Consider the following 21,677-nt stretch of genomic DNA (forward strand, 5'->3'; position numbering starts at 1 on the left):
ATATTAATAGAAGCCCATGCCAAAAGGTGTTTTTCTGTGCTCTTCTGCAGTTCTTAATTACTGCTGTATGTAACGTGATAGCATTAGGAAAAGCACAGTGGTCTAACCACACACAATCTCTGTGAAGTTCTGGTTTCCCATATTAAAGGGTGGCCGTGGTTGATGATGTTTGAAATTGCCAAATCAGGGCAAAGTACAAAAAACTTGGCATTTCATCATGACTGACAACCTGTGTACACAGAATAATTTTAGCAGATTTGAAATGCAGTTGATCAGACGTACGTTACTCCTCTGAGCGAGAGAGTTTGAGTGTGGGTTCCATAGAGCAGGGAAGGAGAGTTAGAAAGGTTCGTAGCAAAGCATGCTCCTTTGTTTTGTTAAACATCTTGGGCTTTTTTAAGCTTTTAATGTAATTGATCCCAGGCTTGAGGGGCCTTTGCGGATGTTGCATGCTTTCTCTCTTGAAAATGAATTCAGGCGAGTCTTAATGTCAATTAACAGACACTGCTGTGAAAGGTAGGGGCAATTTTTGTGTTGCTATTTCCCTGCCCCTCCTGTCAATGTACAGGAGTCAGTAAAAACAAAATTCTAGTTCTGGTTGGACAAAGTAGAAGTTAATTTCACTGCAGTTAACTTTGAGAAATCACTGATGTGCATAGTAATTGTTGTTCTTACCTCCCTGAATTGATTCTGATCTGGCCAGTTAAAGGCTCGTTCCTTCCCTGGCTATCGGGATATCTGCTTTTTTCCTTTTCTTTTAGCTGAGCATTTAGCTGTATCTGGCAAAGACGTGCTAGTTGGACTGGGTATAATGATGTTCAGCTGCTTTTTCAGTGATCTCGAATGAATAACACTTATTCTGAAAATCGTTAGTCTGTAAACACATGCAACTGTTAACAATTAAAGAGATTTTTAAAATACAGAGGCCATAATAAACATCCAGTTGGAGAGAGGAGGACATGACAAAACTAAGTTAGAGGCGGAGACTTCAGTCGAACCAAGTTCTTTGCAGAAGGAAGCTGGAATGCTGGAAAATACGTTGTCATTTGGGATTATCTGCCTTGCTGTGAAGGAACCTTGACAGTTGAAAACAAAGGCACCCTGTACAAACATGATTGTTTCCTCTGTGCTGCTGCTGAATCTGCTTCTGCTTTGTAAATAACTTTTTTTTGGAAAAGAATCAATATGGAGGGGCTTAGTACAGGCAAGTCATCTTGTATGGCATTAGGATATTCTCTGAGGTAGGTCTAACACGATGTCGTGGCACAAAAATCTCTTACTGTGTACCTGAGCATACGTCATGAAAAGTATTTTACTCTTTCTTCTGGAAGCTTACTGTTTTTTCTAAGTTGTGTTGCTCTGTTGGAGTCTGCCTACTGTTTCTTGCTTTCTTGATGACTTTTTCATTTTTAACTATTGCAAAATGGTGCGTGCTTTAGAGCTGGAGCAGAGTGTTAGCTGCTTAGCTACAGGGGGTAGCAAAGTTGGGAGAATTGTCATTACTGGTGGCATTTATTTTGCATAGAACTTACTGTATTTTTTTAAAAGGATTTCTTGTAAATAGTCTCTGCAACTTTTGGAATGAAAGTTTCTTGCTGTAAACCTTTCTGAAATGATAGAATAGATTTTGGAAGCAGCATACAACAGGTCCCTGGCTGGTAATTAGTAACAAATGCAGCAATGCTCTGAAAACGGGAGCGTTCTCAGTGCTTGCGACTAGGATTCCTTCTAAATTGTTCTTGCTGTCTGTTTCTGTGCTTTTCCTCCTTATCGTTATGATTTGAATGAGGAGGTGTCTCAGGTAAGTTGCATAGGCTTTCTGGTTGTTTGAGGCAAAAGATGAAGCCTGTGCTTAAATTATCATTAATTTGTTTGATAGCAATGACTGTAATGTATTTGATAGGTGGAAAAAATAGAAATAAAATACATTTCTTACTGCCCGCACGTACTTCAATGTTTTGGGACTTCTAATGGCAGCTTTGCATTGCCTTGTGTGTGGTGGTTTGGGATGTGAACAGAGAGGGGGCAGCAGAGTTGTGTATTGCTGCTCTGTAGAAGACATACGTGTCTACTGGAGCGTGTTTTATAGGGTCTGTATGGGTCTCTTTTAACATAGGGAGGGAGTGTGGAAACCGTTTTAACAAATATTACGTACTTAAATTTCATTTTGAAAAATATTTCTTATTTAATTCTACTAGTTTGGACACTTTCTCTGTTTTAAAAGCACAATTTGCTAAAATCTCAGACGTTAAACAGAGTTTTGTGTTTTTCCAACAGCTGGGAAATACTTGCTCTAAAGCTGGCACTTAAACCTGAGCTACACTGGGGCTTCTGAGCAGTTACACAGCAGCAGTGTGTAATGTTCCAACATTTTAACGGGAGAGACTGTTGAAACAATTATCCCTTAACGTTTTGTCCTTTCAATCAGTCATCTCACAGGGTTTTTGCTTGTCTTGGATCCAGTTCCGTTCTTTATACGCACAGCTGGCGCTTTCGTGCTGTGAGCGGAGGCAATGCTGGACGGCGCCATCTCGTGGCACCGGGCTGGAGAGTGGCTGCCTCCCTCTGCAGTCCTGCTCGTTTGGAGTTCCAGCTTCCTAACTGTGGCAACTGGCTCACCTTTTGAAACTTGACCTACAGAGCAGTGTGCCATCTGCGCCCCTCCTGCTCTCCTCGTGCTGAGGTGTTGCAATTTGTTTAACTTACCTGGCACAGAAGTGGGATTTCATCTTGATCATCAATTTCAAAAGTGTTTGAGAACTGAGGGACATGGGAGAGGGAAGATAAGGCTTCAAATAAAAAGTTAAGAAAAAACTTTTAAAATGCCTTTTTTCCTTTTTATCAGTTCTAGGTCTCGTTCAAGATCATATTCTCCATCTCATAACAGAGAAAGGAACCATCCAAGAGTCTATCAGAACCGTGATTTCAGAGGTCATAACAGAGGATACAGGAGACCGTATTATTTTCGTGGCCGAAACCGAGGGTTTTATCCATGGGGCCAGTATAACCGAGGAGGATATGGCAATTACAGGTCTAACTGGCAAAATTACCGCCAAGCGTATAGCCCTCGTAGAGGGAGGTCACGCTCTCGTTCACCCAAGAGGAGGTCTCCTTCACCAAGGTCTAGAAGTCATTCTAGAAATTCCGATAAGTCATCTTCTGATCGGTCAAGGAGGTCTTCCTCTTCTCGGTCTTCCTCAAATCACAGCCGAGTTGAGTCTTCCAAGCGTAAGTCTGGAAAGGAGAAGAAGTCATCTTCCAAGGATGCCCGGGCATCTCAGGCTGCAGGAGATAATCAAGGGGATGATTCTAAGGAGCAGCCGTTTTCGGGAGCGGCAGCTCAGGATGTCAAGGCATCTGAGGGATCAAAACCATGGCAAGATATGAGCACCTATGGGACAGGTTCGGCGTCACGAGCTGCCGCGCCTGAGCTTAGCCCGAGGGAACGCAGTCCTGCGTTAAAAAGCCCTCTCCAGTCGGTTGTGGTGAGGCGTCGTTCTCCTCGGCCGAGTCCGTTGCAGAAGTCGAGCCCTCCGCTTTCCAACCCGTCGCAGCTGAGCTCTTCTTTGCAAAGCAGCACCTCCTTTCAGGCGGGCTCTCACCAGAGTCCGTTTGACCATGGCTCGGCAGGCTTGAGCCCGACGAGGAAGAGCCCTGTGTGCAAAAGTCCAACGCCAATCGGTTCAATTTACAGTACCTCTCAGAAGGAGGAAACCACAGCTCCCGGAGGAGGAGCCTTCTCAAAGAGGCAAGTGACGCGTTTCTCTCTGTGGCAGGGTGTTTTGACAAGCCAGCTCGCATGTGTAGGCGTCCCCACGAGCACTGCAGCAGTTCTCAGCCTGTCTGCGGGCTCCAGCTGGAACAAGGTGCCCGTGTGTGCAGGGTGCTAGGTAGCTGTGGGCATGGTACAGCCTCGGTGGTGGAACAAAACGCAGACCTAGCCCCGTGGTGCAGGAAGTTGGGGGTCGTTTTCTGATTTAACTTGGCTAGTTCTAGCAGTTGTTAGTTCCCTGCAAAACTGTTTATAGTGCATGAACGCTTGAAATGAAGATGTGCCTAGTGAGATTTTCTGGCAGCCTAACAGCATGCACTGGAAACTTGCATTTTTAAGTAATTTACTTTTCGGTTAAAGATTTTTTTAAGTAGTGTATTCTTCAATTACATTAGGCATTATAAAATCAAAGTCAGTCTTGCTGCATGGCCTGCTGCAAGCAGCCGAGGGCAGTTGTAGTTCTGAAGCTTGTGCCTGTGTATGTGGGTGGTATGATGAACACCGAAGTCATCACTGAAATTAAGAGGCAAGCACCAAAGTCATCACTGAATTAAGATACAACCTTCTATAGGGAAGGAATCAATTTACCACGTTTGTGTTTGCTGGGTTAGTCCACTGCGATTTCTGCCTTAAGGTGGTGCTTTCTTTTAACAGATATGGCAGCATTCACAGGTGCTTTAAGTTTATTCCTTTTAAAGTTATTTTGGACTATCCTATATCAAGGATGTATGAACTTTAAAAAGGAAAAAAAAAAAAACCAATGTAACTCTGGTTTGGGCTTTTCAGAGCATTGAACTAACGTCCTTGGGCATTACTGCTTTCTCCTCAAAGCTAGGGTTTTGCTTAATGATTGCTTTAAAACCTAGTTCTGATGCTTGAAACTAGCTTATGATAAATTGTTGTTCTTACTAAATGTTTTGTCTTCTCCCAGCAAAATATTCCTCACTGTTAACCTTTTTGCTTTTATTTGTATTTACAGTCTGTCATGAAATATTTAGCTTACCTATGAAACTTGCATCCAAAATTTGAAGTAGCTTTTGAGGCTTTTATTTCCAGTGTGTTGTTTAAAGCAGAACAGCCCAGTTTGAAAGTTTTGATGTGTTGTTCTCCTGAAGCAGGTTTGTAAGTAAATAAACTGATTGGGTAAGATGCTACTATTTTCCTTAAAATGAATCTGTGGGTAAGTGTATTTTTTACTTGCTTTTAAGCCTCATTTCATCAGTTATGCATATCCATTTTCTTCTACATTTATTGAATTTATTGAGAAGTAAAAATCTAAAATCCAGGCCGAGAAATCTGCTTTACATTTTAGTTATTTAGGGCCTAGAGACAATCTTTTGTACGTGCATATCTCAGTGTTCTCTAAGATTTGACTGCTTTCCACTGAAGTATTAACCTCTTTGATTTTTACTAAGAGAACTGTTGTAATGTGTCTTCTGTGAACAGGTATCTGGAAGAGCAGAAGACTGAGAATGGGAAAGACAAAGAGCAGAAAGTAACAAATGTTGAAAAGGAAAAACCTAAAGAAAAAGGGAATTTCTCTGAGTTGGGATCAACAGATGGAAAGGCAAAATCTGATTCCTATACATCCAAAGCAGACTCTGAGAAGGGATACCGTGGCAGTCAGTCGCCCAAGCGCTACAAGTTCCGGGATGACTTTGACAAGCTAAAGGCACCGGAGTTCCACAAGGAAAGTCACTATGGCAAAGAGGAAACGGATGAGCAGGAGAAGAAAGATAAGACAAAGGGCCGAAAAGATTCGGAGTTTGATGATGAGCCCAAATTTATGTCTAAAGTGGTAGCGACGTCAAGTAAAAGTCAGGAAGAGGAGAGGCAAGGAAAATGGGAAGGCGTGGTGTTCTTGCCACCTGGAAAGGAGAAGCAAAGGAAATCTGATGAAGCGGAGGAGGAAAGCTATTCTGAAAGATCAAAAAAAGAAGAGAGGCCAGCATCCAAGAGAGCTGAATCAGGTCACAGGGGCTTTGTTCCTGAAAAGAATTTTAGAGTGACCACTTATAAAACAAGCCAGGAAAAAAGTTCTTCCCCACCACCAAGGAAGACTTCAGAGGTAAAGGAAAAGCCAGCAACGAAAGGAGATGGGCTAGCTCCTGGCAAATCCTCCTTTTCCATTACTCGTGAGGCCCAGGTCAATATTCGAATGGATTCCTTTGACGAAGATCTTGCACGGTGTGTATTTGCGATAGTTTTGGGCAGGTTAAATAGTGATTTTGGCTGCCTGTTTGTCTTCTTGAGATCTTATGTTCCTCAAATCTGAGAAAGGCTACGTAATACCGTATCACAATTTGTATTGTATCAGTGTTAGAGATGAAATTTTTTCTGGCCTTAGAACACTTATGGGATCCATTTGTGTGGCAGGAGGTTGGAGGGGTTGCCAGTTTGCAGATAATGTGTAGCACAGAGGTTAAAAAACTTCCTCGTTTTTTTCCAACTAGATTAATTTCAGATTGTAAATGTTTCTACATCAGTTTTTATGCTGCACCAGCCTCTGGAAAGAGTCAAGTACTTGGTGACTTCTTGCTTCTAGAAGTTTGTGATACAGTAAAACTACAGTGCTGCTTAAATGACATTTCTTCTGGAGAGCATTTATGCGTATTCTCAACGTAGCATTACTGAAACTCTAGGAAGCTCTGACAGACACTTAGGCATTGTTTTGAGAAATCTTAAGGCAGTAAAAAGTTGCTCCAGAAAGCACACTTGTACAGCAGTAGCCAGTAAATGTTAATATACCACGTGGGATGTTAGAGGTTAATCTCGAATTTAGGAACAGTAGCAGAGGATTATAGCCAGCTAGTGGGGTGGGAATGAGCTTGTGTTTCATAGCTGTCAGGGTTTGATATCTCTGCAGCCCTCCAAGTACAGAGCAACAAGTGATCTGAATTAGTACAGTAACTTAGATTAGTGTATTTTAAAGATACTTAAATAAGCAATTAGCTTGTGCAATTTAATGTTATTACGTTACTTCATAGCATTACATAAAAATTCTTCTACTTTGATCTTCTGAAACAAACTGCTTCCCTTGTTCTACTTCATGTGGTCTGTTTTCTCTAGTCCAAGTGGCATACTGGCTCAGGAACGCAAGCTGTGTCGTGACCTTGTGCATAGCAACAAAAAAGAGCAAGAATTTCGTTCTATTTTTCATCATATTCAGTCTGCTCAGTCTCAACGGAGTCCTTCTGAACTGTTTGCTCAACACATAGTGACTATAGTCCATCACGTAAGAGGTGGGTCAAAGTCCCTGTATCCTCAGATGAAGGTTCACTCCCCCCCTCCTTGCCCAGACAAGTGATTTTCATGTACTCTGGTTAATGCTCAGAGCTGTTCTCCAGCAGATATGCGATAGATGAGGATAGCAGCTGATGGTCATGTAGTCGTGGAATTATTTAGTTGGAGGTGATTCCTGGAGCCTAGCTCAGCCTCCTGCTCAAAGCAGAGCTAGCATGCAGGTTGGATCAGGTTGATTTGGGTTGTGTCCAGTTGAATCTTGAAGAAAAGAGAGAGACACCACTTCCCCTCTGCTCGTACATCACCTACTCCAGCACCCCAAACAATCCCGATAACTTTCTACATTCGCCAGTTTTGAGCTCTGTTTCATTGAACAGCCTAAAAGTCTAGCTTTATCCAGAGACAGCCTTGCAAGTACCAGTTGCCTGCACACCCACCTCGCCATTTACATTAAAAAAAAATTCTTCTGGAAAGGCAGAAGAGGTGTTCTCGCTTTTGCCTGAACAATATTCAGGGAGACTGTGGCTTAGAATTTGTATATTCTGTTGATTTGTGTATATTTACCTAAATCATGTCTGTAAAGTGAGGTCACATGCCATTAATTTCAAGAGTAAGTTGCCTGAGTGAATTGTTAATTTCAAGAGTGAAATTGAAATTTGTCAGCAGTGTAGAGTTGCTCATGTGTGTGCTTCATGTGTCCTGCAACTGAATTTGACCAAGCTGTGGGACTGATGCGCTCTTTCTGTTTACAAAAATGGTGTTAACATTGACGTTTGCTCAACCACCCCACAGAGCATCACTTTGGATCGTCAGGAATGACACTGAATGAACGCTTTACCAAATACCTAAAGAAAGGAATGGAACAAGATGCAGCTAAAAACAAAAAGAGCCCTGAAATTCACAGGTTGGTGGCATTGCAGGGGGATTTCGTGTTTCCTTCTCTTAAACTGGAGTCATTCTGGAGTAATTCAAGAATAGGAGAGAATGGGTGGATCTGTACCTAGTTAAGAAAGTCGTGCAGTATGGCTTGCGTGTTAGAGTTGTGTCTAGTCTCCTACCCAGCCTTTGACAAGACAAAGGAAGTTAGTGAGTAAATCCTTGAAGGACAGAAGTGATGTCTTGGTGGAAGAGGAGAGGGGATGTCTTAGTCTATCGTTTGAATTCCTTACGTTTTAGACTTAATATCTTTTAGATGGACTTGCAGCAGCTTGCTAATGTTACTGGGTAAGCATATGGGAATATGAAAACTTTTTTAAAAAAAAAGTTTGATCGTGCATCGTTTATAGGTGTTTTCTTAATGTTATAAAGTTCTGGTTTTAAAAAGACTTGCATTTATGTTTTATCATGTTGCATTCTTCCTTGTATTTTTCTCAGTCCTTTTGTCCACAGCTGAAAGAGTGATTGGACAGTTATTTATTGAAAAATAGCTTGACATCAACAGACCTATTCATGAATCTTAAGTCGCTGTAAAGTAGCTTCAGCAAAAATGGAAAAAATGAGGAGTTTTAAATAGATTTGGAAACATTGGCCTGTCTGCTTTTAAGTGACATTTGATGTAAAAACTTAATCTTGTTTGTAAGATGACTCTTATCTTTCTTTTAGGAGGATAGATATTTCTCCCAGTACTTTTAGAAAACATGGATTCTCTCAAGAGGAAACGAAAAGCTCCAGAGATCCTGGCTTCAAGGTGAACTGTTACTCTGATTAGTTTAATTCAACAAAATGAGTGCATTGGGCATGAACTTAACAGTGATGTTTTTGTTTAAATTACTCTCTACTTAAGTTTGTGTTTTTCTTTTAAGGATGGGCATAATTCTAAAAATGAACTACAAAGGGTTAATTTTTATTAAAAATGTATCAACAACCTTTGTGAAGTGGTTAGACTATGGTAAATGACCCCAAAGTCAATTGAGGTGAGCTTGAGAAAAAAGAGAGGATTTTTGGAACAAGTGCCCATGATGAGAGAAGAGACTTTTTGTGATATTTTTCTGCTTGTAAGTATTATTAAATCAATTGTATACATGCGATATTTCCAACCATGTTTTCAAAAAGACATGCATGTCAAAAAGAGGAAAGTAAAACTAAATACTTATCTAAACAAGATACACTATTAAGCAGATTATAAATTTTGTTCTAACAACTTACTGTACCATTTCTGTTGATTGCTGTTACTTTAACATTCAGCACCTGTTTGAGTAGATCCAGACCATTTGGAATTTAGTGTGTTAGCTTTTCTGAGTAGATCAATGTTAAGCCATCGCACGTACTGTAAACGATCATTAAAGTGGCTTAACTTAATGTTTGGGATTTTAAACTTTGTTTATTCACCTTCATACATATTTACGTTGAACGTTGAAGAGATTTTAAACAGTCCTGCTGAAACCTTACTTGTTTCATATTTGTTTTCGATTTTTTCCAAACACACTTGTGGCTTGACATGGACGATGGTGAGATGGATTTGATGGGCCTGAACTCTGAGCATCAGCTTGGCAGAGTGTATTATAAACGTGGTTTCCAAACAGCTCGCCAGCCTTCCGTGAAACAGACGTGCCCTCACAAACCCAAATAGGTGTTTGCTGTACCACATAAGGGAGCTGCTGCTGATTTTGTCACTTATCTGTCATCCATCGTGTTGGGAGCAGTTTTATTCTCAGAGTAGAAATTAAAGCTCTTTGCCTGGGGAAAGTAGAAGAGCAAAAAAAAAACAAAAACAAAACAAAACGTCTGCTCCCACTCCTGCGTTATTTGACATTTTTATTTAAACAAAAAAGTGTTTAGAAACTCATGTAAGTAAAAAATTTAATAGCTAGAGAATTACTAATCCTTTTGTATTTAATTCAAGACGATTAATCTGATTTATGTTGCATATCAAGTAATACAGTTCCCAAGATAAGTAAATGAAGTGTAAATGTGTAAATGAAGTAGCAATCTCTGGACGCAACAGTGGAGGCTGTATGTTGCTAGCAGCATTGTGCACAGGCTTCCCACTAAAGAACCGCTGTTAAATGTTTGTCAAAACCACAGCCACTGTCAATTTGCTGCTCGTGTGTGCAGTCAGAGCAGAAGTTCATCGAAGAGTCATGGGTCTTAAAATATACACAGTAACACAACTTGACATTTTCTAGAGAAAATCGTTTAAGCAGCAATTTCAGTAGAACTCAAGCATAAGTGGATTTTTTTTTAGTTAGCTATTTAAAAGTAAAAATCTAGTTTTGCGTTTTTTTCAGCTTCTTTTTCTTTGTGAATGCCAGGTAGCTGGCATTAGTAGATTTGCTAGGCTTATGTGGAGAAACACGTGCCATCTGTGGTGACTTCTTGGCATCTTTCACGTGGTGCCTTCTGGTCGAGGGGCAAGCAGCGCTGTAGGTGATACCTGCCACAGAGCAGATCTTCTTGACAGATGTGTTAAAGATCAGTGGGATGTTGATATTCCTCCAAAGAACCTTGATCACTGCATTTTGGTGGCCTCTGTCTCTTAACTCTTTGATTAGCAATCACTCTTAGCTGTTTGCCACTTGGAGACACCTTTTGCTTCTCAAGTTTTCAGACCTGGTGATTACAAATTCCTTCCATGCTGCTAGATGATATGTCAGCAGGGTAGTGAGCGTGCTGCTGTTCGGTGACAAACGTCCACAGGCTGCTAGAACTGCAGCATGCCAAAAATGCCTGACACACAATCAGATGGATTAGATTTCCAAGTTGTTCTCACCTCACTGGCTGTGGTGTATACAATAAGTGTCAGCCTCTGTGTTTCTCCCTCCCTATTACCAGGCTGTGCTAATGCTGTTTAAAAGAAATGAAAAGTTAAAAACAATGCTCTTGATGTAGGAAAATTGAAATCTGTGCATTATTTTACATCTTAAAATGGATTAAGTATTGATTAGCATTCAGATAAATTCCTGTTCTCCAGAAGTCTGTGCAGTCAGTAGCAAAGTAATGGTGCTGAAGTAGTGCGCTGTAAATCTGTGTGTTAAACTCTCCCCTTCCCTGCACTTGTAGGCTGAAGGGAAATATAAGGACGACCCTGTTGACCTGCGCCTTGATATCGAACGCCGTAAAAAACATAAGGAAAGAGATCTTAAACGCGATAAATCCAGAGAATCAGTGGACTCGAGAGATTCAAGTCACTCAAGGGAAAGATCAACTGAGAAAACGGAGAAATCTCACAAAGGCTCAAAGAAAAAGTATGTAGGAAACCTAATAGCCATTTCCTTCTGCATTTCATATTTCTGCTATTAAAGTTGGAGACAACATCACGTATATATAGTTGTACACCTGTTGACATAACTGCTGCAGTGGCGTGAATTATTCCTCTGCGTGTCTTCTCGATACCATTGTATCTGTCTGAAACGCTAAATAACTGTTAAAGGTAAATGAGAAGGCTTCGTATGTCAGAATGGGTGAGTCACTTTTTCTTCTTGTTCCAGTTACAGAAAACAGCAATGTTTAAATGACTTTTCTTTAAGTTTAATCCTTTTCTATTAGAGAATTTTAGTCAAATGGAAAAAATTACGCTATCTGTAAGTGAATGTCTTCCTCCTAGAAAGGAGACCTAGAGGAGAAGGGAATACTACTGGTCTCAAATTCATGCTTATCTCGTAATTGGAGGTATAAATACCTTAAAAGCAGCAAGGTTGTGCCAGAGAAGACTTGGGACCTGTGTTAGATCTGCATGTTGTACCTGATCTTAAGGTGTTAATATGGCTTTTCTTTTTCATAGTAGGAGAATGAAACCATTGCATTGATGGGGGAGTGATAAATAATTCTGTAGCAAGCAGGTTACTTCTAAGTTATGAAGCCTGTTGATGTACCCCTGACCTTAATTTCCTATCACTGAAACAGGAAACACCGAAGGGTGCGTGAGAGATCCAGATCCAGCTCGTCATCGTCACGGTCCTCTCATTCAGTCAAAGCAGAGGAATATCCAGAGGAGACTGAGGAGAGGGAGGAAAGCTCCACAGGCTTTGACAAGTCCCGGCTGGGGACTAAAGAATTCACAGGTCCAAATGAGAGAGGAAGAGCTAGAGGGACCTTTGTAAGTATCCCACCCAGAGTATCAATTGCTAAAGCAGTCAAGAAGCACCTACTGTTTATTGTTCTTCCACAGTTAAAGCATACGGTAAAGGAGAAGCCCCAAAGGTGTGGTCTGGCTGTGGATGATGAGCCAGAATGTGATCACTCCGTATCTCAAGCGCTAACCAAGGGTGTTGACAATATAGCCTGGGCGGTTGAACTCAAGCTGTATGGAGCAGAATCAAGCCTGGAAGCTTTTGCTCATTAGTAATTGCTGAGCAGCCCTGATGGGCAGCATAATGTGCATCAGTCAGTTTGGGTTTGGCTACCAAAATGACTCATCTGGTTGTAACCTTGCCTGTTGTTTGCAAATTTTGTGCCTTGGTTACATTCAAGTCTTACAGCTTGGTGCCCCTGAAGTCAGCAGGGAGCTGGGGGGCACTGCCACCACAACCTTTTTATTTTTCTTCCGTGTTTTGCTGTTACAGCAGTTCAGAGCAAGGGGGAGAGGATGGGGCAGAGGCAACTTTTCAGGAAACAATAACAGCAACAGTGGTGGCAACAATGACTTCCAGAAGAGAAACAGAGATGAGGAGTGGGATCCAGAGTACACACCGAAGAGCAAGAAGTACTACTTGGTATGTGTCTGAAGTACTAAAACTTGTATAAATCCACCAGGTATCTGGTCTTAAACGTTTCTAATCTACCAGCTTACGGCTTCATGTGCTGCTTCCTCACCAGAAGCTTACGGCTCGTCTTGAGTTTGTTACTGTTCATTTGAGAATAGTTGGCCATTATGTGAAATGAAATCCTGAAGGCTGGTTAAAGACCCCGTGTTTCACAGTAGTGCAGAAAAAGCAGCTTAAATCTGTTAGACTGTGTTGCAGATGGCCTACACTTCTTGGTTCTTCCATCCCCGTTCAGAGTTCAGCTTCTGGATGGGTTAGCACTGTTCCTTTTCACTTCTGATAAGTCTGCCGTACTAACAGGCATTTATCTGGGAGAATCCTGTCTGAACGACCCTTCTTTGAAGAAAGGAAAGTTTAAACACACACAGACTTCTTTTTCTCTTCCTGATTTGGGGTACCTGAGTCTTTTCATTAAATAACGCTGTGTTTCAGTCTTGCAGCTCAAACAAGAAAGCCTTGATTTTACCTTACTTCATTTTTTCTGATCTTGTTGAAGGTAGAATTGTAATTTGTTTTGGTGTCCAGTCTCTAGCCTGCATTTTACATACAGAAATGGATCAGTTTGAGCCCAGCAGCGTGGTTCATAGCAGCCTGTACCAATTGTAGTGATGGGTTGCCATGCACAAAGAGAGCCCGTGTGGCACTTGTGCATTGCTGCCTTCATCTGCTGTTTTCTTCCCCCAAACAAGCCAGTACTTGTGTCTAGAGGGCAGTATTCACTGTGGCATAAATCTGGTTGGTGCTGCAGGGCTGATATTACCAGGCAGTGTTTTCCTGCTCCTCTCACACCGAGAGCAGTCAGTCTGTTTCAGCTGATGTCATTGCCTTCTCCCCGTGCAGCACGATGACCGGGAGGGCGAAGGTGCGGAGAAGTGGGTGAACAGAGGCCGTGGTCGGGGTGCTTTCCCCCGAGGACGAGGTCGCTTCATGTTCAGGAAGTCGAGCACCAGCCCCAAGTGGGCTCACGACAAATTCAGCGGCGAAGAAGGAGAAATCGAGGATGACGAAAGCGGAACAGAAAACAGAGAGGAAAAGGACAACTTACAGTCGACAACTGAGTAGCCGCAGTCTGCATGTTTCCGGGGAGCCCTGGCGGGAGTGGAGGGGTTCAGCATGCTAGTGATGGAGATCGTCAGGGCGATCCTGAAGAGCTGAGCAGAGCCCCAGAGAGGAGCTCGGAAATAATCCCGAAGTTAACTGCATTTTCAGAGTTCAGCCTCCCTAAGTGTGGACTAGAACTGATAAATCATATGCTTGGATCCGCTCATGGAGTATACCTTCCCAAAGACTTACCTTCTGGACTGAATAAGGTCAAGTACTGGGTGAGATCCTAGATTTTCTCTCTTGTCTGTGACCTTATTGAATGGTCGGTTAAATTTTTTTTTGGTAACAGGCTTTGAAGACGATGTGGATTTCGGTTTGTGCCCATCTTACCCCAGTAGTCTTGACACTTTTTGTTTCTCTTTTATAATTTGAAATAGCAAAGGTCGGGATTAACTCGCCAGTTCAAATTTTTCTCCCCTATTGTGTATTCAATTTTTTAAATTCATACTTACTTATTTTAGGCCTTTACGTATGTAGTAACATCAATTAAATGATAATTTTTGGAAACTATTTTTGGTTCTTATAAATAAGAAACAATGAAGCATGTGAATAAACATCTAAATGTTAACTTGTTGGGACCAAACTGCTATGGTTTTTTTAAAAACATTTTTTATGTAACAGTTGTTTTAGGGCCTTTTAAAAACAATTGTTTTCCTTTTATGTTGAAAGTTACCGAAATTAGCATGGTTTAAAAAAAAAAATTACACCCTACTTTTCATCACTGTTTGTGTACAGCGTTAGGCCTGGTGTGTGCTGGAGCCCCAAACTGCTTGTAGGCATTTTGTGTATCCTCTTTGCAGCTGGTTGTGAACTCGAGTGCTCTTTCCAAGGTAACATAGTTTTCTAAGAAACTTCAGAATTCTACTAGGTTTAAAAAAAAAAAATATAAAAGGAAAGATGAGAATTTTTCAATATTTTTTATTAATCTTTTTATAAAAACAAAAGGCAAACCCCTCCTGTGCTGGCTAAGGATGGCCGTTATGATGCATTTCTTTTTACCTTCTACTTTAAACAAAAAAAGAAGTACTCTGAAGAAGTTTGCAGATAGTTGTGGCTGAGTCAGTGAGCCTTGGTAGCAGGAGAGGCATGTCCACGCACCGACGCTGAGTGTGCACGTGCTGTAAAGACACCGCTCTCCCTGTCCTCACCACCTCTGCCTTCCCTCCCCCAGGACTGCTGTGCTCATCCCTCCCCACACACCAACTAGAGTTTGGTTTGTTTTGACTTGAACAGTTCCTGTTTAGCAACCCCCTCAAGTTTGTTTATGCAAATAAAATACAATAAAATGAGTAGTAGGTGTAACTCTGCTTCGTTTTGTGGTCTGAGTTTGGGGCTCCCTCTGTCACCAGCCATTTGCCTTCGGAATTAACTGGTGGAGCCGAAAGAACCAAAGGGCTTTGGCCAGCCTCAGGGTGGAGCTGCAGAAGAGTTGCTGGGAAGAGCAGCTTTAAAACATGGTCCCAGAGGAGAAATTAGCCTAGGCAGCAGTAATGAACAGCAGTAATGAAAGAGGAAGCTCAGGCTGGGGCCTGTGGGGCTGCCCCCGCTGTTGAAAAGCAGCAGTTGCAAGCAGTTACTCTCCTCTAACACTCGAGGTTCCTGTTTTATACGGCTCTCCAGCTAGGGAACTTTGCACGTGGAAGCAAGTGGAAAATCTCCTTGCAACGCAGCTGAGGCAGGAGCGGATCCCTGGAGTTATTCCTGCAGGAGCTGTCAGGGCAGTGCATGGGAGGGTGGCCACTTTTCTTACTCTAGCTTCTGGCCCTAGCTGTGATCCTGGTAGGTGCAGGAACCCGGCACGTGGGTGTTTTGTGCCATCAGCCTGACCTGCTTTTTAAGTTAGTAGCTAAAAGCTAATTTCTGTGTGTGCCTGAAGCATTGTTAGTTGTCCCTTGGGAGCAGCGGAACGAGCAGCTCAGCCCTGGCCAAGACTCTGGAGGCTGAGGCAAAGCTGCTGCCTTCCTTTTGCCTTCCTGCCGTGCTCTGCTTGTTGCTCGGGGCCCGAGGGCTTTCCCTGTGCCATGAGGGCAGGGGCTGAAGCCCCTCAGCCCCGCAGAGCAGTGGGGGCTGCTTTGTGCTCCTCTCTTCTCCCCCTTCTTTCCTCGGTGGAATCTTGTCTGCCCATCCAACATCCATCTCAGAGAGGCAGGGAGGAGCCCGAGGTCTTCGTTTTCAAGCCACCTCGTAGCAAAGCAGTTGTTAGACCTTTAGCCGTGTGTGAGCAGTAGTCGCGTGGGAGAAGGAAGCAAGCGATAAAGCCACAGGCTGACTGCAGGGGCTGCACGCAACAGGCACATCCACACTCCCAAACTGAACTCCTCACCCAAGATCCCACCTCCTGGCACCCCTGTTCCATGCCAGCACAAACCCTGAAAGCTTGGCAACTGCTGATCTACGAAACCAGTCGTTGCATTTGCTGTGCCGTTCCGTACAAGTTTTTCTATTGCTGCCACCTCAAAGGAAGGTAACGGCTCGCTGCACTCCTTGGGCAAGATGTGCGGGGTGGGGTGCTGGTTAGGGGGTCTGGGGTGAGTCTAGGGGTCTGCCTGCAATGCGGAGGGGCGTTCCTAGTGTGTGGGGGTTAGAGGGGTGTGGGTTAATGGTTCGTGTTTCCCTCCGTGCTTGAAATCGAGCCCTTGTGCCAACTCGGACAAAAGCTGCCCTGTATTCACTGCTCCTTCAGCCTGAACGGGCAAACCCAGGGGCGAGACCACACGTCCCCCTTGGTGCTGGTCCTTGGGCCGGCTGCAAACAAGCCTCTCCTTTTACCTTCGTTCAGCATTACCAATTCAAAGGGATTTTAAAGGAATATTCAGCTGGTGGGGCCGGGACCAGCGGGGAGCCCTTGGCCCTGCTCCCCCTTTCCGGCCGTTGCGCTCTGCAGCGGGACTCCAGACCACGAGCCTCGTGCGCTCGCGGTTTGTGGGTTTTGGCCCCTCTGTGGTTTAGCTTTCACTTCCCCCTCCATGCTGAAGTTACAGGGAGAGCCGCGAGGCGTCGAGCGGCCGTTGGGGCGCACGGAGCCTCCTGCCCTCACCTCGCTCCCGGGTCTGCAGCGGGACCGGGTCGGCCACAGCTGGCGCAGGCAGCTCGGGTAGGGGCAGGCAGGTTGCTGCTGGCTGTTCGCGTGCTCCCTGCTGGGCAAGGAGGCAGGGCTGGGTGATAAATCCTCTGTCTGCAACGACAGAGGGTTGGTTCCTTCTGCTCGTCAGATAAACCGGCCCCGCGGCCGGAGCCCCAGCCCTGCGCTGACCCAAACGCGCGTTCCCCAGCCCGTGCTTGCAGGACAGCGGTGGTGGGAGGCTTGGGGCAAAATCCCTCCTGCTCCTGGGCAGCAGCTCCCAGGGGAGGTGGCGAATTGCCCCCAGGGACAGCGAGTGTCCAGCAGTAAGGGCAGGATGGAGGCCAAAGCGGTGCCTGCACGTCAGCACCCAAAAAGTGACCGGGTGCCCGTTGCTCGCCTCACCCCAACACGCCTGCACCGGGCGGGTGCTGACCCAGCGCCGCTGCCTCCTGGGCTCCTTGCGCTCCGCCCCTGCTCCCTGCTGCCAGCCCCTGCACAAACCTGGCTCTGTCCTGCCCGGCCTCAGTGCAGACACCCCGGGGGAGGCCGGGGAGTGGGGATGAGTCCCATGGGTCGGGGCAGGGCTGAGCTCGCCCCGCTGCAGGGCCCGGAGGCGGGTGCAGAGGTTTTGTTGTACCAAAGCTTGCTGCTGGCCTCCAACACTGCTGGGAAGCGCTAGGGGAGCCCACAGGGTTACTCCTGCCTCTTTTGAGCCTAAAACGTAATTGGTGCCTGCCTCAGCTTCCCCAGCAGCACCGGGGCCAGGGCAGGACAGCCCCGTGGTTTTAACTCCTGCTCCCTTCCTCTCCCCGACCCTTTCCGCGTGGCGGTTTCCTGACCTCTCTTCGTGGCTGCATTACTCCAGCCTGCTGCTCGCTGCTCCCCGGCCCCCATCACAAAGCCACCCGGTCACTTTAGGCCTCCCCAAGGCCACCCCCCTGCACCAGGGGTGTGAGCGGGGCCCTGCTGAGCAGCTCCCACCAGGGGACCCCATCGCACGGCTGCAGCCCTGGGGCCCCCATTCCCTTCCGCACCCCGACGCCGAGGTCACCGCGCTGGGAAGCAGCTGCCCAAGCCCTTCCCGGTGGCACAGGCGAAGGTGGGTGGGGGGCTCCATGCTGGAGCTTAGGGGGATTTGAAATGGCTTGGTGCTGCCTGGGCTGGCCCCCGTGCCCATTTGGGGCAGGGGGAGCAGGGTCCCTTGCACCCCAGCGGGTTTTCTCCTGCAGGAAGAGCCGCGGCCAGTAACACGGCACCCAGCAGCCCTCCTACCTCTGGAGCTGGGGACTGCTGGGGGTGCAGGGAGCTGGGGAGGGGCTGGGGGCTGCAACATCCCGGTGAGTCCCCTCCTGCCCTTCCTGGAGCCACACCTCTGCCAGGAGCTGTTCGACTACACCCTGGAGCTGCTGCTGTGGAGGGGAGATGTCGTCCGGGTCCCCTACAAGGTGAGGCGATGCCGGCCTGGGACACAGCATCCCGTGAGCCTGGCCACGGCGGCTTTTGGGCCTTGGGCACCTCCAAGCCGTACGGAGGGTGCCAGGTGGGTGGCAGCAGCGGGGCTGGTTGTGCCGTGGGGCAGGAGGAGCCCCCACGGGGTGCCAGGGATGTGGCATGGACCAGCACCGCGGTGCTCAGCACTTCGACTTCCTTCCCCGCGCGGAGCCGATTTCCTCCAGCGTCACGTGCGCGGCGCGGGGCTGGGGCGGCCGGGGGGGAGCCTGGCACGGCGCTGAGCATCACGGCCTGGGGGGCAGCCCCATGCCGGCAGGTAGGATGGGGTAACCGCGGCTCTGCGTCCATCCCAGCGGCAGCTTCAGGCACCGCCAGCCCCGCGCCGCTGGGAGCGACGGTGCCCGGGGCCTGGAGAGCATCTCCCGTGCCGTCGGGGCTGGGCGCCCTCGTCCCTGTCCCCGTAGCCCCACACGGGGCTTGTGGCTGCAGTGACCTTGGGATGGACAAAGCCCGTGGGCGGTTTTCCTGCCCACGAGGCCCCAGAGCCAAGCGACGCGCTGGTGGTGGCGGGGACCCGGTGGCCCCAGGGCTACCGGCCCGTGACGGGGACAGGGAGGCCCACGGGCACGTGCTGGTGGCCTGGCACCCCATGTCCACCCCGGGCTCGGTGCAGAGGGGTGCTGCCGCCCCGTAGGTGGTGGCGGTGGGGCCGGCATCCTGCCCGTGCCGGCGCCCTGGGGGAGGCGCAGGTCTGCGGCGCGCAGAGGAAGCGCCGACCGCAGCGACGCCGGGAGCGGGGCTGGGTGCGAGGCTGGGTGCGGGGCTGGGGAGGGGGCTGGGGGGGTCTGGGGCTGCCCCCGGACTGGCACAGGGGGCTCTGGGCGTGTGGTGCCCAGGCGGTGGGGCAGGGCCCACCATGGGGCTGCTCGGGTCCCACTGAGCATCACTGCCGGTCCCGGCAGACCTCGGGGTGGTGGCGGTGAGAGTCGTGGGCCCGGGGTGCCCTGGGGGTGTCTCGCCCTCATCCTGCCCCTGGATGTCTCCTCACCGTCAGCCTTGGCCCAGCTCGTGGTGCTGAGCCCCCGTCCCTGGCAGGAACGGGACTTAGGGACGTGGGAGGTCCAGGGATTTGGTGGCACCTGGAGGCCACGTCCTAGTGGGGACGGGGGCTGTCCCACACCAGCCAAGGGTCCCTGGGAGAGGGGTCGATAACCAGGACCCTTCCCCAGCGCCTGATGAGCCCCCACGCTCCCACGGCAGCCTGAGCCAGCGAGGGACCGGCCTGGCCGCCAGCAGGAGCACACGGGTGAGAACTGGGCAGGGGATGCGACGGGGAGGAGAGGGGACAGGGACGGGGACGGGGATGGGGATGGGGATGGGGAAGGGGACAGGGACAGGGACAGGGATGGCACCAGGATGGGACCTTGCCCAGGGCAGGACCCTCATGCTGGGGCAGGTCCCCGTGCCGAGACAGCGCGGTGCTGGGGCTCCCGGCAGGAAACGCTTCCTGCCCCGGCCGTGCACCGTTCCCCGTGCCGGCCCCGGCCCCGCCGCTCACCCCCTGCTCTCCCCAGCGAGGATGGAGCCGGCCAAGCCGCCCCCCAGCAAGAGGATGGCTCCCGCGCCCCCCGTCCCTGCCAAAACCAAGCCGGCCCTGGGGCTGCCGAGCAAGTAAGCTGCACGTGGCCCTGCTGGGGCCTTTGGGGCTGCCGTGACGGGGGCTGTGGTGATGCTCGGCATCTCCCCGGGGGCACACCACGGCCGTGCCACCTCACTGCCCCCTGCCACCCCCAGGCCCAGCGGCCCCCAGCCTGGCACCTCGGCCGAAATGGAGCGGGACAGAGCTGGAGACCCAGGTAGGGCCATGGCTATAGCGCGAGCACCGGGTGCTACAGCAATGCCCCGCTCTGACACCATCCCTTTTGCAGACACCGATGGCTTCAGTGCCCTGCAGGTGACCACGGCCAAGCTGAGCCACCCCACAGCCACGCGCCCCCGGGTGCCGGGCCGGCGGCCGCCCAGTATGGCCGGGGGGGGCTTGGGGCCACCCTGCGCCGAGCTCTGCCCCCATCTCCCAGCCACGGGGCAGGGCCCGGAGCAGCGGCTGGCCCTGGAGGACCTGAAGGCCGAGGTCCGGTCCCTGCACATCCTCGTGGACCTGATGCGAGGCCAGCACCTGTGAGTGGGGACGGGGACGATGGGGAGGGGTGGCCGACCCTAAAAAGGTCCCCGAGGTCTCCCGGGAGCTCACTGCTGGGCACGGCCCCACCTGAGCCACCCCCGCGGCCTTGCAGGAGGGACCTGGAGGACGTGAGGCTGGAGCTGCAGCACGAGCGGACCAAGCGCGAGGCGCTGCAGGTGAGACACCCCCCCCCCCCCCCCCCCCCCCCCCATGGCCATGGGATACAAGGACCCCCCTCCCTCCCCCCCGGTGCCCCACCGACCCCGCTGCTCCCTTCTCGTCCCTGCAGGTGGAGATCGAGCGGGTGAGGAAGGCGCTGCCCTGCTAGCGGGGGGGGCTGCAGGGGGTGCACAGGCACCCCCAAAGCATCCCCAGCCCCAGGAGCACCCCCAGCCCTGGCCTGGGGCTGTGCCGATCTGGACACGAGGGATCCCTGCACCTGGGCACCGCCTGCTGCAGCTCTGAGGCCACGAAGCAGACCCTGCTTTGTTATAAATACTGGTTAAAATAATAAACTATTTTGGGTATGGAACACTGCTGGGGTCCCATTTGGGGGCTGGGCCGGTCCTGCTGTGGCACACGGGGGTCCCACGGGGGTCCCCTGCACCATCCCGGGCTTCAGCCTGAGCCGTGCCATGGCCGAGTGCTGGCGCTGGGAGCGGACGTGCCGGGAGTCACGGGCTGGGCTGCACCGAGCCCAGCGGCCGGGCTGGGGTGGGCTGAGCCGCCCTCCCCCCCCCCCCCCCCCCCCCCCCGCAGCCCCCTGCAGCCCCCACGCCTCATCCCCAGCCAGGGTGCTGAGCCGGGATGTGCCACGGGGCTGGGGCAGCGCCTCCTCCTCTTCCTCCTCCATCCGCTGCCCCTGCACCATTTCCCAGCCCCCCGGCACATTCTGGCCTCGCGCCACCGACGTGGGGCCTGGAGAACATCTGGAAAACATCTGGATCCTGCTGCCGGCGCGGGGACGGGCCTGGGAAGGAGCTATTTTTATAAAGCTGCTGGGGAGGGGGGCAGTGGGGACCCGGTCCCGCACTCCTGCACGGGGCTGGGACGGTGCCTGCAGCGTGGGCAGGATGCGGCCCAGCCCTGCGGGGAGCAGCCACGGCCCCGGGGGAGCGCGAGCAGCCCCAGAGCCCAGCTGGGAAACATCCGGCACGG

General features: G+C 49.2%; 2 protein-coding genes across 8 annotated transcripts in view; both read left to right on the top strand.

The window, feature by feature from the left end:
* The window catches only part of THRAP3 (thyroid hormone receptor associated protein 3), a 34,194-nt gene extending 19,084 nt beyond the window's left edge, over positions 1–15,110 (top strand). For 2 of the 3 annotated variants that reach the window (XM_040534932.1, XM_040534931.1), the window contains 9 exons: positions 2,846–3,748; positions 5,219–5,959; positions 6,842–7,014; positions 7,808–7,919; positions 8,618–8,702; positions 11,015–11,199; positions 11,858–12,050; positions 12,517–12,666; positions 13,558–15,110. In XM_040534932.1, the coding sequence (XP_040390866.1) occupies positions 2,846–3,748; positions 5,219–5,959; positions 6,842–7,014; positions 7,808–7,919; positions 8,618–8,702; positions 11,015–11,199; positions 11,858–12,050; positions 12,517–12,666; positions 13,558–13,779 (2,764 nt within the window). In that variant the 3' untranslated portion in view covers positions 13,780–15,110. The remainder of the gene's footprint in view (positions 1–2,845; positions 3,749–5,218; positions 5,960–6,841; positions 7,015–7,807; positions 7,920–8,617; positions 8,703–11,014; positions 11,200–11,857; positions 12,051–12,516; positions 12,667–13,557) is intronic. The other variant, XM_040534934.1, reaches the window with a different exon arrangement.
* A 272-nt stretch (positions 15,111–15,382) lies between these two features.
* LOC121058851 (CD2-associated protein-like) lies at positions 15,383–21,050 on the top strand. 5 transcript variants are annotated; one of them, XM_040534947.1, is made up of 8 exons: positions 16,809–16,915; positions 18,115–18,330; positions 19,567–19,643; positions 19,912–20,008; positions 20,132–20,193; positions 20,266–20,515; positions 20,632–20,695; positions 20,809–21,050. In XM_040534947.1, the coding sequence occupies exons 4-8, from the start codon at positions 19,917–19,919 to the stop codon at positions 20,845–20,847; spliced, it is 507 nt and encodes a 168-aa protein (XP_040390881.1). In that variant the 5' UTR covers positions 16,809–16,915; positions 18,115–18,330; positions 19,567–19,643; positions 19,912–19,916; the 3' UTR covers positions 20,848–21,050. The 5 variants fall into 5 exon arrangements, with proteins under 5 accessions (XP_040390880.1, XP_040390881.1, XP_040390878.1 ...); XM_040534946.1 differs by lacking the exon at positions 16,809–16,915 and adding an exon at positions 15,383–15,600 and having other exon boundaries at positions 18,115–18,653; positions 19,598–19,643; positions 20,132–20,515; XM_040534944.1 differs by having other exon boundaries at positions 16,815–16,915; positions 18,115–18,653; positions 19,598–19,643; positions 20,132–20,515.
* Positions 21,051–21,677: the final 627 nt, after the last annotated feature.

This window comes from Cygnus olor, chromosome 23, assembly GCF_009769625.2.
Source record: "Cygnus olor isolate bCygOlo1 chromosome 23, bCygOlo1.pri.v2, whole genome shotgun sequence".
Taxonomy (NCBI): domain Eukaryota; kingdom Metazoa; phylum Chordata; class Aves; order Anseriformes; family Anatidae; genus Cygnus; species Cygnus olor.